The sequence below is a fragment of the Vicugna pacos genome, chromosome 7 (assembly GCF_048564905.1).
Source record: "Vicugna pacos chromosome 7, VicPac4, whole genome shotgun sequence".
In the NCBI taxonomy this organism is placed as follows: Eukaryota; Metazoa; Chordata; class Mammalia; order Artiodactyla; family Camelidae; genus Vicugna; species Vicugna pacos.
In genome coordinates this window covers 73693024-73712653 of record NC_132993.1, presented here as the reverse complement: position 1 = coordinate 73712653, position 19630 = coordinate 73693024, and the positions used below count along the sequence as shown (strand labels likewise).

At 36.3% G+C, this 19630-nt stretch overlaps 1 protein-coding gene across 2 annotated transcripts in view; it reads right to left on the bottom strand.

The window, feature by feature from the left end:
* MAGI2 (membrane associated guanylate kinase, WW and PDZ domain containing 2) overlaps positions 1-19630 on the bottom strand; it is a 1098388-nt gene that overhangs the window by 175014 nt on the left and 903744 nt on the right. For both annotated transcript variants that reach the window (XM_072965145.1, XM_072965146.1), the window contains exon 10: positions 15473-16111. In XM_072965145.1, the coding sequence (XP_072821246.1) occupies positions 15473-16111 (639 nt within the window). The remainder of the gene's footprint in view (positions 1-15472; positions 16112-19630) is intronic.

Sequence of the window (19630 nt, the reverse complement as noted above, 5' to 3'; positions counted from 1 at the left end):
GCTGGATTTGTATTTATTTTTAGAATTGTATTAAAATTAGGCTAACAGCACAGTTTTAATACATAAAAATAGTATACTAAGTTTATTCCTTTTCCACAATATACAGGAGCAAGGCTGTTTGGAGCAATAATTGTCCTGTCAGCTATACCAGGAAAATGATGCAGGGACTCTTAACGATCAGAGAGCCACTGACCAACTGGTGGAACATCAGTCCACTTATAATTGGTTAAAGGGCAAGAGATCTTTCAACCTGGAAGGTACAACATAGCCTTTGGATTCTCCTGGTAAATTCTGAATAGGGATAATGGCAACTCCAATGCCACGACTTAAGAGAAAATCTTGACCTGAAGAAATGACAGAAGTATTTACAGGACTTCCTGGGGAAATGTGGGAGACTGGGAGAGTCATCCTGGAAGTCATTCCAGTCATCCATTCCAGTCATCCTACATCCTGGAAGAAGTAACATCTGACTTGAATTCTCAAGGATAAATAGGAGTTTGGAAAAGACAAAATAAAACATGAAAGAGAAAGGATTTTTCCTGTAGGAAGCAGTAATTTCCTATGACAATGAAGTATGAAATAATGGTTGTATATTGCTAGAAGAATCCGAATTTCATGAAGGCAGGAATTTTGGATCTGTTTTATTCACTGCTGTATTACAGAACTTCAATGGTGTCTGAAACAGCAGATGCTCAATGAATATTTGTGAAATGAAACTGTGACATGTGGCTAAAGAAGTTGGTCTGGACCAGATGATAGAGGATTTGGATGTAAGATAATGAGTTGGCCCTGGTTCTCTAGAGGCCATGGAGAAGCACAGGCGGGCATTAAGAGGGGACATAAAACCATAGAAGTCGTTAAGACCATGTAAATGGCTGTGGTACGGGCGGTGAGGCTATAGGGTCATAAAACAAAAGAGTTATAAGCAACAAAATCTGGGAAATCTCAGTTTTTGAGGATGGACAGAGAAATAGGATTCATTAAAGGAGTTTGAGAAGAAACAGAACTGTGAGACAGCTAAAAGAGACTGGTGTCCTGGAAGCTGGGGAGGAGAGATTCTGGAAGAAATGAGAAATATTCATTTGACAAACATTAACGTTAGCGCATTTTCAGGATGAGGACGGAGGCCAGAAAGCAGTAGGTTGAGAGGTGCAGGGCAGGTAAGAACGTGCAGATGTTAAACAAAGCCTATTCCTCCCAGAAGAATGGTCTTAAACGATTTATGGAATAAGGTGGGATATATGTAGATACATACAGGGACTATATGTCAAGAAAACTAAATGAGAATGAAAGAATAGAGAAAGAGCCATGGCTGGAGGGCAGAATTAAGAAAAGATTCTTAAAGTGTGGTGTAAACCCCAGCAGGTTTACAGGCTAAGAGTGAAGTGGCCAAAGAAAAAGAAAGTTATAATGGTGTCCATGATAAAAGGATATGGACGGAGCAGTTCCCCGAGTGGACAGGACTGGCTTCCTCAAGAGTAAAGTGAAGCTGGTGTCCTTGAGTAGAACACCTACAAGTTTTCCTTTGAATTCAGAGGTAAAGAAGAAAGGTGGGGCTACATAAGCTAGTTTCTAAGGCCTGAGAGAGAAGAACTATAAGCACCTGGGATGGTGAATATTAGATTATCTTTTGCCAAATGTGGATCTAATGAATGTATTTAATGGTAGGAATGTTTTCATTTTCATTTTGATTTTCTTTATATAGGAGTGGGGATTTATATGCCACTGGCAAGGTATTCTATATGGGATTTAGCAGGTCCCCAAACTCACTTTAGATTGCTGGCATATATGTTTTGGGTGGTTTTTTAACATATGGAAAAATACAGATAGCCAAAATGCAATATTCATCCTAAATTGATAGCCATTTAGCTAAAATGGATTCATCTATACTTCCCTCACTAAATTTTATTCCAAATTTTAAGTGGAAGTGTCACTCTGGTGCAACTTTTTCCAATCTACCAGCAGAAGATGCTTTGTAACATAAAACTGTTTCTGAACTGAAATGTATTATAATGCTCATTAAAACCCACTCTCCTGGAAATGTAAAACTGATTTATCTAATGCACTACAAAATTCTCCATAAATGTACCACACAATGTGAAATAATGTTAATTAGAAAGAGAAGCAAAACAATACATTTTCTTTAAATTTTAGGGCAATTAGCATAACTCCCATTAACATGGTATAATAACAGCAATTATTTTCATTTGCACTTTTGGTAGAATTTATCCATTAAAAGTATATATTCATATATTGAAATATGAAAAAGCGAACATGACTTTATAATGTTTTATAGGAAGGTAATGCTCTAGGTGATTTTATTCATTTATTCAACAAGTCAGAGCCTGTGTGCAGGTGCTGTGATTCAACAGTCTTCATGACAAGACTTTCTAAGTCTACCATCTGGAATTCTCTTGCACAGAACTTTAATTGCACTCAGTCCTCTTAACTTTCTGCTCTCATGCATAAGCAACTAGCACTCTGGGGACAGAGCGCTTTTTTGACATGATCAGCATAATTTCCTACATATAATTTATTATACTACAGTGGCAGATAGTGAGGAATATGTGTGTGTGTGGTTTTTTTTCTGGTTACTTAAGTTTTAAGATTTATAGAATCGGGGAATTTGAAACTTACTTGGTAAATGTATTGCATACTGGTCAATTTCAGTTTTGAGTTTATAACTTTTTAAGAAAAGTTTTCTCCCCATCAACATAAAAATAATTTGTATGAACAGATTGAACATCTTAAGATTCTCTCCCTACAACAAAAATAATTTGTATGAACGGCTTGAACATATTTTACATAATAGTCAATTTTACCATTTTCCTGTAGCTTCAGAATTGTTGGCTACAACCATGCTCACTTTTTTCCTTCTTTCCTCTGACATCTCGAAATCCCAAATTCAGCTATAGCTCACTTTTGTATAAGGTTAGTCAACTTTTGGGCTGTGAGCTCAAGGAAAGTCCCATAGTGGATTATGAGGAGGCAGGAAATATGTTTATAGATAACACATGAAAAACAAACTACTCTTTACAAGTCCTTTCTCTTGGGGCCCCCAACTAATATGTGCACGATTATAACCAAATAAGCCCATGATACAGAAATGCTGAGAACTGTAGTGTTTTTGAGATGATATGGACATTACAGATTATTTTCAATTTATAAACAGGGAGCTGGTGGGACAGAGAACTTAAGTGACACACTCCAAGTAGCCATGTGAATTAGTAGCCCAGATCATACTAGCAACCTGGCACGCTGATTCTAGTTACATGAGCTTGTCATCATTCAATGCCAGTAAGCCTGTATTTTTTTCTGAATGAAGACATTGTATAGCAGGTTTTCCAGCCATGCCACTAGCACAGTTGGTGGATTAATTTTCAGGATGTATCTGTACCCATCAGATTTAAAAGTAAGCTCCCAAGAACGAGGACTCAGTTTGCTCACTAGATGTCCCCACGTTTAGAATAGCACCTGTGATGTTTGTGAAATGAATAAAGAGAAAGAAGAAAGACAACTTAGGCAAAAGTTTGGTACACGAGCCAAGAAAGAGAAAGGAGGGATGCTAAGGTTGCTTTAAAAGCCAGACGGAAGAAAATCAGTAGAAAAATAGTTTTGTCCATTTTTGTACACTCAGCTGCATTATCTGACGCACACATGCATGTTCCTAATTTTGTTTTATGACTGTCTTCTTCCTAATGTCATAACAGCAGACAGTAATTTAACAAGTATACATGCCAAACTCTGAGGAAGAAAATAGGAAATAAGATACAATCCTTGCTTTTGAAGGAAATTGACTAGTATTTTAAAACTCAGTAGTTTCTCTGAATTGGTATTGCTGTATATTACAGCAATTATTTATATTCAAATTGGTGATTGCGGAAATACAAATCTTAATACACTTTTTTTTTGCATATAAGGCATCCTCAAATTGGGAAAAATAGGGTAAATAAAAGGTAAATATCAAATCACAGTAACAGTTATATCTTGTCACCGTCTATGGAACTTCTGTCTATTCTTCCATTTATGCTTAGTAATGACCAACAGATACATTTTTAAATAAGACAAATTGATACACTGACTATTTAACTGATGTGTGTGGGGGGTGGTTAGGGTGGTGTAGGGGTACTTTTTGGATGAAAGAGAGTCTGCAGCTTCTAAATTTGTGTTTTTATAGCATTTGAACTTTATGATGAAGAGTTGAAAGAAGTCATTTTCTCCAAGAATCCCCTAGATACAAGGAATGCCATTCCCTCCTTCATAGGCCCTAAATGAAATGAGGTCTAAAATATTATGAAGTGTAACAGCCCCTCCTTTTGGAAACCACCACAGAACTAACTTTGACATAGCACAAATAGGAATGCTATTTCTTTTGGTGATAAGAGGTCGATCTCACAGGAGCTGAACGGCAGAATATATAGATAACCTAGGGTAATTATGAAAAGAGAAAGTGCACTTTGCCTCTTTGGAATATATATAACATCTCAGTACGTGCAGATAAATGCCCTCTACAGGTTCAAATATGAAAGAAGCTTTTCTTCCCAATGTTCAGAACATGGATGTTGACTTTTCTCTGATTAGTCAGCCACATCAAAAACATTTTTTGAGTGTTTTTTCCAACTGACTTGAATGGTCATGTTAACTCAAAATATTTGATCCTGTTGCCAAATCAAACGTTAACTTCTCAGCCTTATCTTACTCAGCACTTGACACAGCTGTCCACATCTTCCATCTTGAAACATTTTCCTTCATAAGACCACCAGTACCCCTTTCTCTGATTCTCCTCCTTTCTCGCAAGTCGTGCTTTCTTAGCCCTTTGCTGCTCACTCTTCCTCTTGTTGACTCTAACGTTGAAGCGTCCCAGTCTTCAGTCCTCAGAATGTTTCTCTTTTTTATTTATGCTCACTCTCCTGAATGTTCTCATTCAGTCTCCAGCTTTAAATACCCTCCACACACCAGCCATCACCCCTTGGAAAGGTAAAAGGTATCTCAAACTGGACTCTTGAGCCCCCTGGCAGCCCGCTAAGAGCATTTTCATCCATCACATCCATCATGTCAGTGAATGGCAACTCTGATCTCCTAGCTGCTGAGGTCAGATACTTTGCAGCCTGTGATTCCTCTCTTTTTCTTACGCCCCGCATCCCATCCATCCGCAAATCCTATGGCTTTTCCTTTGAAATAGATTCAGAATCCATTTCTTACTGCCTCCACTCCCACCATCCTTCCCGAGTCCCTTCATCTCTCAGTTGGATTGCTGTGAAAGCAAACTCACTTGTCTGCCTACCTCCATCCTTGTTGACCAACAGTTTATTCCCAACACAGCAGCCACAGTGAGTCTTTTAAAATCGTATATCACGTCACTCCTCTGCTCAAACACTCCAAAAGGCTTCCCATTTCACTCAAAAGCAAAATCTATAGCCCTTCCTGTGACCCATGGCTACGTAAGACTCTACATCATCTGCCTGCCTGCAGCCCCAACAATCTGTCTCTCCCTGTCTACTGTTCTACCCCCTCCCCACTCCGTGTCAGCCACAAGAGCTTCCTTGCTGTTACTTGTCTACATCAAGCGCAGTCCTGCCTCAGGGCCTTCCCTCTGCCTGGAATGCTCTTCCCTGGATACACACACAGCTTGCCCCTCACTTTCTTTGGATCCTCACACAGATGTCTCTCCCTGACTACTCTCTCTAAAAGAGAACTGCCTTCCTTGCCCATCATTCTCCTTTTTTTTCACCGTGCTTCTCAGTTTTTCTTCACTCTTATCTCCAGCATGTATTTCTTTGTTTATCTAATTTTCTCTTAGGAGCTAAGCTTCTTGAAGCAAAGACTTTGCTTTAAATTACTGACATATTTCTAGCACCTAGACTAGTGCTGAGCACACAGTAGGTCCTCAACAAATACTTATTAAGTGAATGAATAAATGGATGAATAACTCTTGCATATCCAAGCAAAAGCCATCAAAGCTTACTTTCCACAAAATTTGGGGAAACGGATATAATATAAAACTCACTCATATTTCAATCAGAAGACATAGATTGCAGTTTTGTTTTTTTCTGCTTCTAAGTGGTGTGGCAATGACTCTACAAGTATTCCCAGCATCCTGTCTCTCCCACCCTAAGAGTCATCTGTGCAACAATATCCTTCCTTAGTTTGTGTCTTGTGACATCCATGACGTTTTCCACTTACGATAAAGTACCTTGTCATTGCTATTTATTCATATTTCTTATATTTGGGGACTGTAAACTGTTCACCCCTCAGCCTAACACACATTCGTTGAACTTGGACCAATTACTTAACCCTAAGTCTAGGTTTCTTTATCCATGAAAGTTGGGTTGAGAAGGGAAATGTGAGGAGATCTTGTGAATTTTAAAACACATACTGGTAGTTTAAGCGTACCCCAAAGGCCTAAAATGAATCCTATTACAATACCATGTTACAAGAAAGATTTCATCTCACACTTTGACATAATCAGTAGTTACAACGTCCCTGATGTGCAGATCCAGGGACAGAAAGAATGTAAGAAATATCAGTGGCAGAGTATCTACTATATGTGTGACCCCAAACCACTCCCTTATTCCTGGGCACATAGCAATACAACATTCCCCAGCCTTTGATGGATGGGGTCTAGAACTGAGTTCTGGGCAACAAAGTGTGGGAGAAAGTGATACAGACCCCTCTCCTTGGGCTGGCCCCTGAAGCCTCCTTCAGGATCCTCTACTCTTCTGTTTACATTTCATCTGCCAGCTGGTTAGACAGGACCCAGAGGGGGACATCAAGGCCTTAGGGCATGGAGAGCTATCCCAGAGAAGCCTGGTTCCATGAGCCACTGTGCGGAGAAGAGTTGCCCAGGGAATCTGCTATCCAGGAACACATGCATTAGAAATCGAATGAGTGAGAAATAGACTTTTACTGTGCTAAGCCTCTGAGACCTCGGGCGTGTTTGTTAATACAGCAGTCAGTGTGCCGAGGTCATTCACACCTCCCGGTGCGGATCTGTGACTTCGTTTGCTGAGTGTCATGGATACTCTTTTCTGCTGAGATCAAGTGGAAAGTTGGATTACATAATATTGATTGTGGAATATCCGCTTTGATTTTCACCTAATCTCTCTGGATAGCGCTCTCTTCAAATACCCAGTGCTTTTCTCTCTGAGAAATAGTCCTGTAACAGATCCTTATCATTGGTGAGTCTTCTTAGTTAAAACCTCTTCTGAAGACTTCTTAAGTCTTTTGCTGTTGGGGTGGTAACTGTGGTGTAGTTTTAAAATTCTAAGTGCTTCTTTAAAAGTATCTTTTATAACTTTAACTAACTAGTTGCTTACATACTTCTCCAAACAAGTAGAGACATGAAAGAAACACTAAAATATTTGGGGCACAATGTTTGCAACTTTGTCTTAAATGGTTCAGAAAGACACTCACACTGATGCACAAACACACTAAGCAAATGTGGCAAAATGTTACAGTAATGTGGGTAAGTGGTCTACAATGTTCTGTGTTCTATACTCAAATGTTTATGTGAATTTGAAACTATTTTCAAATGAAGAAAAATTTTTTAGAAAAAAGTTAGCACCATTAAAAATGTCAATACTTCTTATTGCTTTGCTTTTAGTATTTTCTCTAGGCTGTTTAAACTTGCTATGCAGTGTTTTTGATAATGTGCTTTTTGAAATTTTAAAGCAGGAGTTCTCTACATAGACAAAATTCTCTGTGCCCATAATTTTTATGCTTTTGTCCTCAAACACAGCTCTGGGATAGTCTGTGCTGCCTCTCAAATACTCTGAATTCTATCTGAATATAAAAGAAAGAGAAGACGTGCATTACCGATGCTATTTCTTATTGTACTGTCAGCATGAGAAGGGAATATTCTGATCTAGTGAAGATTCTTGGCATCTCATTTTTTAGAAATAGGAAGAAAAATTTTCAAATACTGATCAACTATAATTTATGAGAGGTTCACAAATTAAATAGAAAACTCTGTTGCCTTTTAATATAAGTAAGAGTACAATACATGACAAGGATTGATTATAGTAATCACTCTGGGGTTGCTTTATTCCAGGCATCAAATAACAGCCTCCTTGAGCAGAAATGATTGTAATTATTTCTCATTCCATACTAGGCTGAAGTTCAGTCAGCAAATTATTTATAAATAAACTAGTATGTTCCTTGAACTATTAAAGTAAAAAAACTATTAGCCAACCTAATCAAGAAAATAACACCAATAAGAAATGTGAATAATAGAAATATTCTTAGGTCAAGGGGAAAATGGACAAAAAAAAATATAAAATACTTGATTCAGTTCTATTTAAATACACTTGAAAACATGAATAAAGGAAACAATTTTGTAGGATAATATACATTATAAAAACCAAGCCCAGCCAAGACAGAAACTCTAAGAAGATTAATTACTATGGAATTAATGGAAGAAACTGAGAAAGCTGTAAAAAGGTATCCTCCCTGCCACCAAACCAAATCAAACCAAAACCCAACCTGCCAGAACTTAATTTCAAAGGTGTATTATATCCTCAAGGAATAGGTAACTTCTATGTTACTTAAATTGTTTTAGAGCAGAGATAGAAGGAAAGCAATTAACTGCTGTTATGACACCAGCATAACTTTGACAGTAAAATCAAATAGTAAAGAACAAAACAAAGCAAAATCCAAAAAAGAAAACTTGGGACCAATCTCACTTACTAATGTTGATGCAAAATTATACATAAACAAATAGAATCTAGCAGCATATTATAAGCATAATATAGCTTATTCCAGGAATGAAAGAACAGTTCAATACTAATCAATCTCTTAATGCAATAAATCAATAAATCAAAGGAGAAAATAATGATTATCTTTATAGATGTCTTTTTGGCTTTTGACAAAATTTATTATCCATTTTTGATAAAGATTCTTAATGAAAAATTCTTAATTGAAGGGAACTTCCCAACATAATAAATAGTTATCTCAAATAAAAACCAGTATTGTTTGTGTAAAATAAGACAGTATTCATTTCAGCCAGAAAAAAGATAGGAATTTCTATAATCCTCACTATTATTCAACAATGTTCAAGAAATAGCAGTCAAATGGATTAAATAAGGCAAATCAGAGGTGCGCAAATAGTAAAGGAGAAGGCAAAATGATCGTTATGTGTAGGTGGTATGATTATGTGCCCCCATATCCTATGAAATGAACTGAAATATATACAGGAAACAATAAGATAACTCAGTCAAGTAACTCATTATAAAATTAATATTCAAGAATAAAACTCCAAAGAGATAAGGAAATATTGACAAATAAACAAAGGACATACTTATGTTGGCATTTATTTTTGGTCTCCCTCCAGTGGAATGTCAAATCTATGGGGAAAAGGACGTAGTTGGCTGTGTTTATTACTTTACCTCCAGTGTCAAAAAAAAAAAAAAGTCTAGTACATATTAGGCACTCAAGAAACATCTGCTGAAAGAAAGAATGAATCTACAATATAGATTTACTCTCTTGTGCGGAGATTGACGTGCAAAGATACACCACTTTTCAATAATAGAAAAAAACTGAAAGCAATAAAAACATCCATTAATGGATATCTGACTAAATAAGCTATGAAAAATAAATGAGGTATATTTCTAAACTAATATATAAAGCCCTCAAAAGATAAATTAAGTTAGAAAAAGCAAACTGCAAGGCCATAACACAAGTTTGAACACATTTAAAAGGACTGAAATCATACAAAGCATGTTCTCCTTCAAGGAGAAATTATGAGAAATCAACAGAAAAGAACTGGGAAATCCCAAATGTTTGAAAAATAAATAACACATTTCTAAGTAACCCATGGGTGAAAGAAGAAATCACAAGAGAAAGAAGAAAATACCTTGAGCTGAATAAAAAGAATATACAGAATATCAAAATGTGTGGAATTTAACTAACAAAGTGCTTACAGTGAAATTTATAGCTTAAATGCTTTTAGTAAAGAGAGAACTATAATCATTAAGCTTTCACCTCATGATGACAGAAAAGGCAAAGTGAATCAAACAAAGTATGTGGAGGAGAGATCAGAGTAGAAAACATTGAAATAGAAAATAGAAAAACAATGAATCTAAAAGTTGGTTCTCAAAAAGGAATTTTTAAAATTTTTGTTTAAAACCTTACACTAACAAATTTGACAACTTAGATGAGTTGTAAAACTTCCTAGAAATACATAAATTACCAAAACTGATGCAAGAAGATATAGAACATTGGACTAGACCTAAATCAAGAAAATAAATTCAATTAGTAACTAAAAATCATTCTCCGACTAAAAACCCAGCCCACATGGCTTCACTGGTGAATTCTTTCAAATTTTTAAGAAAGAAATAATATCAGCCTTACACAAACTGTTTCAGAAAACAGAAGGAGAAGGAGAAGCCAATATTATCCCCACACAAAAGCCAAAGACATCACATGAAAAGAAAATTAACTGGTCTATAGTTCTAAATCTCCTACCAACAGGTTCAAAAATTCTTAACAAACAGAATCTAGCAGCATACAAAAAGAATTATACACCAGGACCAAGCGGGGTTTATCCCAGGGGTGCACAATCCGTTTAACCTCTAAAAATCAAGCAAATAAAACACTATTATTAATGAAGGAAAAAAAAATGACATGATCATCTCAATAGCTGGAGAAAAAACATCTGATGGAAGCCACGACACTGATTATTAACATTCTCAACAATTTAAAAATGGAAGGGCACTTTCTCAATCTGATAAAGGGCATATAAAACCTACACCAAAAAAATTCATACTTAATGGTTAAAGGCTAATATGCTTTCCCACTAAAATCGTCAATGAGGCAAAGATGTCCCCTCTCTAATTATTTCTATTCAACATCATACTGGAGTTTCTAGCTAGTGTAATAAGGCACAGAAAAAGAATCAAAGACATACAAGTTGGAAAGAAAAAAATAAAACTTTACTACCAGATGACATAATAATCTATGTAGAAAATCTTCTGGAATTAAAAAAAAAAGCCTCCAGAACTGAGTATAATAGGGTTACAGTGCACAAGATCAAAACTAAAAGTCAAATGGGTTTCTATATATTAGCAACAAATATTCTGAAAATAACACTGAGAAAACAATTCCATTCACAATAATATCAAGAAGAATAAAATAGCTAGAAATAAGTTTAACAAAAAAGTACAAGATCTGTACATTGAGAACTACAAACCAGTGCTAAGAGAAATTAAAGGAGATTCAAATAAATGAAGCAATAGACATATTTATGAATTGAGAAATTCAAGTATGGCAATTCACTGAAAACTGTTCTATAGATTTAATCCAACAACAAAATCTTAGTAGGCTTATTTTTTAAATAATTTAAAAAAAATCATAAAATTTATATGGAAATGCAAAGGATCTAGAATAACTAAAATACTTTTGAAAAAGTTGAAAAAAGTTGGAGGACTCACTACCTGATTTTAAGATTTAATATAAAGCTAATCTAGAAAGTGTGGTATAACCATCAAGATAGACATATAGGTCAATGGAACAGAATAGAGGATAGAAATAAATCCTCACATTTATGCAAATTTATTTTTGACAAAAGTGCCAAGGCTATTCAAAAGGAAAGGGTTTTTTTTTTTTTTGATAAAGAGTGCTACAACAGTTGGGTATCCAGATACAACAAAATGCACTTAGATCCTTACCTTAAACTATGCTCAAAAGTGATCTTGAAATGGTTTATAGGTCTAAATGTAAGAGCTAAAACTATACAACTTCTAGAAGAATGCAGGAAAAACTCTGTGACCTTGGATTAGGCAAAGATTTCTCAGATCTAACACAAAAAAATGATCCATATAAGAAAACACCAATAAACTGGACTTCATCAAAATTAAAAACTTCTCTGCTTCAAAAGGAAGCATTAAGAAAATGAAAAGACAAGCCACAGACTGGGAGAAAATATTTGCAAATCATTTGTCTTACAAAAGACTTGTAATCAAAATCTATAAAGGACTTTTACTACTTAATAAGCAGATAAACAGCTTGATAAATATACAAATGGGCAAAATACTGAGCAGGCACATCACCAAAGAAGATAACTAATGCTAACAAACACATGGGAACGTGGTAAACACAGGAAATGATTAGAGAAATGTAAGTTAAAAATCACAAAAAGGCATCATAATACAGGCACTAAAATGGCCATGATCAAAAAAAAATGACTATACCAAGTACGAGCAACAATGAGCAGAAACTGGAAACCTCATACATTGCTAGTGGGAATGTAAAGTGGTACAACCATTTTGGAAACCATTCTGACAATTTCTGAACAATTTAAATATATACTTGTCACATAAGCCAGTCGTGCCACTCTACTTCAAGAAAAATGAAAATACCTGCACATACAAACAGTTACATCCAAATGTTCACAGCAACATTATTCATAAATGCCAACACCTGAAAACAACTCAGATGTCCATCCACTGGTGAATGGATTTTAAAAATGGCAGAATATTACTCAGCAATAAGAAGAAACAAACTACTCAGTCACGCACCAACGTGGGTAAATCTCAACAGCATTACGTTAAGTAAAAGACTACATACTGTATAATTCCACTTACAAAAAAATTTCTAGAAAGGCAAAACTATCCAGAAAGTATATTAGTGATCATCTGGGGGCTGAGGGAGTTTGAGATGATGGATGTTTTAAGGACTATGGTGATTGTTGCACAACTGTATCATTTTAGCAAAACTTACTGAAGTCTATACTTGTAAGTAGTGAATTTTATGGTATGTAAATTATAGTACAATGATGTGTGTTAAAAAATAAAATACACCCTATTAACCAAGCTATTCAGAGCAAGACGTGTATGTATAATATCATTCCATTAATGCTAAATTAGTTAAGGCTACTAAATTTCTGGAAGTACATGTTCACAAAAATATGTTTGCCTCTGGGAAAATGCCTGAAAGCCTGGGACAGGAGACAGAATTACTTTAATTATATGCCTTCTGAAACTATTTGAAAAAATCAAACCATGTACGTTATTACTTTATAAATACAAAAAGTCCTAGCAAATAATTAAAAACAAACCACCACCATCCTGATATAAAGACCCAGAAATATGAATCTGCTCTTGAAGGTCTATGCTTATCTGAATGAGGCCATCAGCTCTTAGGAGTAGCCTCTAGTAAAACAGTCAAAGGGAATTTCATCACAAAAACACGATGTTAATTCCTATTAATTTCAGAGAGACAAGTGCAAATTGTGGGACACTAGGGAAACACAAGAGGTTTCTGACTAGAAGTACTTTCAGCATCAGAGGGTACTATATTCTGCAATTCTCCACTAGCCACAAAATACAAACAAATTTCTCATCCCCACAAACAAAATGCAAACAAAACTTTGAGTACTCGATTTCTGTATCTGTCTGTAAAAATACTGAACCACTCTGCTGTACATCTGAAACTAACACAATGTTGTAAATCAACTATACTTCAATTAAAAAAAAAAAAACTCTGAATACTTGAGGATTAAACAGGGGTGGCAGAGAGTAGAGGGAAAGAACCAGCAAGAGTAGGGTAGTCATGCTGACAACAGGCACACAGAAATATTTTCAGAAAAGGTACAAATGCCAATAACATAAATACATATTATATATATGTGACTATATATATGAATAAATGATTTCAATTTTTTTTGCTATATTATGCCTTTAAAAAAGGTATTATATATAAAACGTGTCCAAACTTGTTTCTATGAATCATATAGTGAAAACTGCACAGTGATTTTCAGTTATGCCTTTTAATATCAAGAGCCTGTTAGAAAAATTTGATTTTTGATTGCATATTATGAAGGTATGACTATTTAATTAAGAATATTTGTTTTAATCTTAAGCAATGGGAGAAATTAAAATTCACTGTCAATATTTAATTATCAAGATTCAAGTGCTATTTTGTAATAAGGCTTTAAGGTCACATTTAAGACTTCTGCTGTCATTGTAATTTATTTTTTTACTATAGGATCATAGCACTTTGTACAGTGTTGCTCACACCTGCCTAGTGTTTGGTGTCCATTTCCACACAAGGAATCAATAAAATAATGCAAAATACTTCCTTGAAGGGGAGATACCTGCAGAGAGGGCCAAATAAATGATAAAAGGTGCATCTTTCAGCTTCAGCTGCTTTCATTTGCATTTCAAACTGACAGGCCTTTCATGCTGTTTGTAGTGCTTTGAATAGACAATCACATATGTTTGCCACAAGTGTGCTCTTCACACATGAGTTCCTCACAGCACTGCTCCTTCTGACCCATCCTCACTGGAGCTTTTGTGCTAATTTAGATTCAGTAGGCATTTAATGAGCACCTATTGTGGCCCAATAGACTAAGAACACTGCCATCCGGTCAGGCAGTATTCTCATCCCAATATGCGTGTGACGTGTGAGGCTCGCGGACTTTAAGTGTCCTAAGTCCCAAATTTGGCTGGTAGAAAACCATCACTTAGCCCGAGCCCTTTCTTTTATACTCTGTTCTCAAGTGTCCTCTCTGTGCCTCTTCCCTCCTTTCTCCCCCTATTTCACTGATAATCAAGAGCAGAGAAGCAGAGGAATGAAGACAGAGCCTTCTGCTGAGCTCCATTTGCTTGAAGAAAACTCCAGGGCTCAGAGCTCTGCCCGCAAGTCCTCACTGCTCCCATTTCCATACTTCACTGGAACATTCAGCCCAGAACTTCACAACTAATCCTGTCCCGTAACTTTCTTCCCAGGTCACAGAAGGCACTACTCGCTACTTGCTGCCAGAGAAGACCCTACAGTAACAGAAGAAGTGTCCTGAGGAACCCTATTCACAACTCTGAAAAGGTTTTTCTACAGTGACACAGCTTCCATTGGTCCTTATGGGGATTACCAAGACTGGACTTGAACTTGGAAGGACTTGAACCAGCTTCCACCCTCTAGCCTGCAATCCTAAGAACAATCGGAGTATTCCTTCCGTGGGAAAAAATCAAGTCTCTTAATTAAATCAATGGAAACCAGTCTGAGGCCTTCACAATTGATACATTAGTGAACTTTGGGAATATAGCCCACTTATACTTGGGGATTCAATCTTTACCCTCTCAGATCACAGCAGTATATATTTGTAAGACTGAAAGCACTATTTTTATCATGTTTAATAGAGAAGGAAAAGACGCATTCTCAAAATTAAAAAGCAGAGCTTCCGGGGGGAGGGGATAGCTCAGTGGTAGAGTGCCTTCCTAACATGCACAAGGTCCTGCGTTCTGTCCCCAGTACCTCCACTTATAAAATAAGTCAATAAATAAACCTAATTATCTCCTCCCCTTAAAAAAAAAAAAGATGAAAAAGCAGAGCTTCCTGGACTCATGTTTTTCTCTTACTCTTTTACCTTTTTTAAGTACGATTTCATTCAACTCCAGAGAAACTTCCAATTTTTCAATATTACTGCAAAGATCCTACTACTTTACCTGCATAATGATTGCTGAGCCAGTGTTTATCTTACCTCCTCGATGGATAATCAAAGAAGTTTCGCTTCCAATGGGACAGTCCTTAAGTATATCCACGACTTCCGTATGGCTCAGGTTCTGTACATTCTGCTGATTGATCTCAACAATGAGGTCGCCTTCACACAGGCCAGGGCATCCCTGAATGTCAAGTATTTGTTTCACCCTCTGTCCTGTAGGACTGTCGGCAATGGTGAAGCCAAAGCCCTGGGCACCTTTCACAATGGTTAAGGTCATAAGTTCAGCTTGGGTGGCCCCAGATGAAGCCATAGATACATTGTCGTCATGGACAGGTGGTGGATACGTGCCATCTAGCTGACCATCAGCTGGCATTGAGTGCAAAGAATGAGGCGGCCGATCTGTTATATCTGGAACTGACTGTGAGGTCCGAGAAATGTATTCCAAATATGTTTCATAGTTATGTCTTCCATTGACCATCACTGGAGGTGGCCTCTCCATTATTGCAAGGGGTGGCACCATGCTGTTGGCAGGATCTTCAGGATCAAAGGGCAAAGGGTAGCCACGACACAATACCAGGTTGACACTCTGACCAATAGGAACAGACTGGAAAAGTTTGACTACATCAGCATGAGTGTGTCCAAGGACACAAACTTCATTAATATAGACAATGACATCACCTGCAAGGGAAACAAAGAACAAAATTGACAACATGAGGTAAGTTCAATTAACATTGACATAGGGAAATGAAACTATCTATGAGACTAGTGAAAGAGGTGCTCTGTTTCTCAGTAGGCAGTGAGAATCCATTAGAATAATACTTAAATTCCCTGTAGGTGACTCCAGGATACAACAGATCTGCAAACAAATATAATAATCAAACACTGAAAAAAATGCTATTTGGTTATTCTTGATGTTCAGAAACAACTTCATATTCAGAAAGAAAGGCTCAAAAAGAAAAGTTTGTAAGAATTTATACCTTAAAGAAGCATACATTCTATGCTTCTTTTTCATCTTCATTTCCATCTTCAGTGTAATTTGGTTAATAGAATTTTCAAACTATTGAGAAGTGGTGCTCATAAGTGTTGGATGAAAAACATAGCCTAGGATTTGGGTTTTTTGGTATCACTTATCTGAGTCAATTGTCTTTTTCCTTCTTTATTAAAGAGAAAAGCATTTTGCCCATTTGTTTTCTCTCTGCATAGCAAGGTGTAATCACAAAGGCTCCATGTATACACAAGTAAAGGTCAAGGGCACAGGTTTTGGGATCAGGGATCTGGGTCTATATCCTGGCTCTATTACTAAGCAGATCTGTGATATTGGGCAAGTGACTTAACTATTTTGAGTCAGAGTTTCTCACTTGTAAAGTTGTTGTGAGGATGAAATGAAATAATGCAGGAAAAGGGCTTGGCACAATGCCTGACATGTGGTGAGTGCTCAATAAATGTCAATGACTATTAATATTATTGTTGCTAAAATAGGATGGAGGTGATTTGAGATCCTGGCTTTCAAACAGGAAGCTGCCATAGACTCATCCTCTGATCTTAAATAAACTGATATTTCTGTAGATCTTTTCAAAAAAGGCATTTGTCCTTTCTCCCCAATGAATTTAATCAAAGTTACAGAAGTCCACTGGTTAGAAGTTAACTTTATGACATTCCAAATGCCCTGAAAACAAATTATGCATTATAAAATATATTCAGAAAAGTAGTATTTCCTCCTTAAAGTGCAGCAAAACATGTTTGTTTGAGATAATTGTTTTAAAAATTCAATTATATATGAAAAACAATTTTATTTTTGGAGAACTGCTCTATCATGGATTGATATTTTTATCCTCAAAACCCATAATATTTGAGAATTTGAACTTGCAAACTGATGTTTTGTCTGACTATGCTGAGAAGTATATGAGGGAAGAAAAGACATGTTTTCACAGATTGTCAAATGAGTAACTCAACAGACATCAGTTTATCAGGATAATTCTGAAATGGGAGTGTAAATGGCTAGGGATTTCATTCTGAGACATCATTCCCCATCAAAATGGCAAACATCAAAAATGAAAAACAGAGTTGATCTTTCAGTGTTAAATACTTTTCTGGTTTTTATTAGTTGTCTGATATAAAGTGATTTCTCCACTAAATGCACTTTAGAAGTAAATAATTCTCTGAGTAAAACATTCCTGAGTCAAATACCCTCAACTACGTAGACTTGACCAACACTTCTTAAATGCTTGAGAACGGCTTCAAAGTGCTAAAGATATAGAGACAGAAAAGCAAAAACAAACAAAGAGAAAACAAAACACACACACAAAACCAAAATAACATTTTTAGTGATCCAGCTTAGGTCTGATTCTGGAAAATGTCACAGACCATGTGTTGTTTGGATGGAAGTCACTCTTCAATTATGTCTATCATGGAGGATGCTGGTGTGATGACTGGGACCTGGACCATGGCTCAGGACTCAATTAGAATGGGCATCCTCTCTCTGCCACTATGATTTCTCAACAGACTGGGGCTCTTGGGGATGCTTTGGCATCATTTTTTTTACTGGTTCTGGTTATTCCAGAGTCCCAGAGAAATATCTGATTCAGACGAACTTTTTCTCCTTCTCCTGCCTTTTCTATTTTTAAAATTATTAAATATATTTTACACATTTAAAGGTACAAAGGATATAAATACTTGTGTACTACCATCCAACTTAATGATTAGAAAACTGCTCATATTAGTTGAAGCTCCCCTGAGTAGCACCCTTTCCACTTGCCCTATCTTACTGTCCTTTCCAAAGGCAATCATTGTCCCGCATTTGAGGTATGTTATTCACATGTACTTTATATTTTTACAGCATATCTACGTACCCATTAAACAATACTCCTACACAATATTTAATCCCTAAATAATTTCCCCCAAATATGTTTCTGCATATTTTAAAACTTTTATAAATGGTACATTATATTAATCTTCTGTAATACCTCTCAAAATGTATTTATGATATTTATCTCTTTTGATTGATACATTTACCTCTAGTTCATTAATTTTCATTGCAATATAAGTATCTATTGGATGACAACATCATTATTAATATTTATCCATTTTTCCGTTAATGGATTCTTGGGTTCTTGCGAATTTTTGGCTATTAAATAAATCTTTTCCCATGGCCCCTGTGCCCATATAGGAGAGTTTTTGTGAGGTGCGTACCTTGGCATAGAACTATGGGGCTCAGGCCACATACATCTTCTACTTTGCTTGATAATGGCAAATGGCTTTCAAAATAGGTCATAACATTTTACACTCCCCTTGGTAGTATATCAAAATTTTCATTGCTCCCCATCTGACACAATGCTTTGCATTCTCAGACTTTTAATTTTCAATAATCTAATGGGTGTGATCATAGTTTTAATTTGCATTTCCCAGGTTGGTAGTGAGGGTGAGCATCTTTGTATGTGTTTATTAGCCATTTGCTTTTCTCTTCAGTATCTCTCATTTCCCCAGTTTTCCTATTTGGTTACTGTCTTGTTTTTAAATACATTGACTATTTTTCTGTCCACTGCCATTCTTGGCCCAGTGTTTCCTGTAGGTTTGGGAGGCTGCATGGTACAGTAGACACTACAAGGAATAAAGAGCCAAAAGTCTCTGGTCTCATTTCCAGCTCTTTCACTTATGAGCTGTGTGACTTTCAAAACTAACTTAAATCCTCTGGGACTCAGATTATTCAGAAGTAATGGGGAACAATAATAACAGCAACTTAGCGTTCTATGGGAAATAACAAATGAGATCATACAGGTGAAAGGGGCTTTGTAAGCTGTAAATTGTTATGCAAAGGATAATTGCTATTTCAGTAATTATTATCTGTCCTTGGTTATATCCGTCTATAAAATCAGGACAGTCCCACCAAGATATTCCCCCAACAGTCGTAATTAGGGATGAGTATGAGTTTCTGAGTGGGAAAGTAAAAGGCAGGAAAGTAACAAATGCCATTTTCCTCTAAGGCTCTCCCTAAATTTAATCACAGTTAACAAACTCCCCAGCCCCCAAGCATGCTTTATTCTTCCCTCTGCTATGCCAGAAATTCATAGGGAAACAGAACTAAGGGTAATGCTCAAAGCTCTCACGCTTCCCTGCCAGGTCTAAAGAGTAGTTATTGGCATTATAGTGATTAATGTTATCTATTTTTGAGTTTTAATGTGATTTTACTATTTAAACACA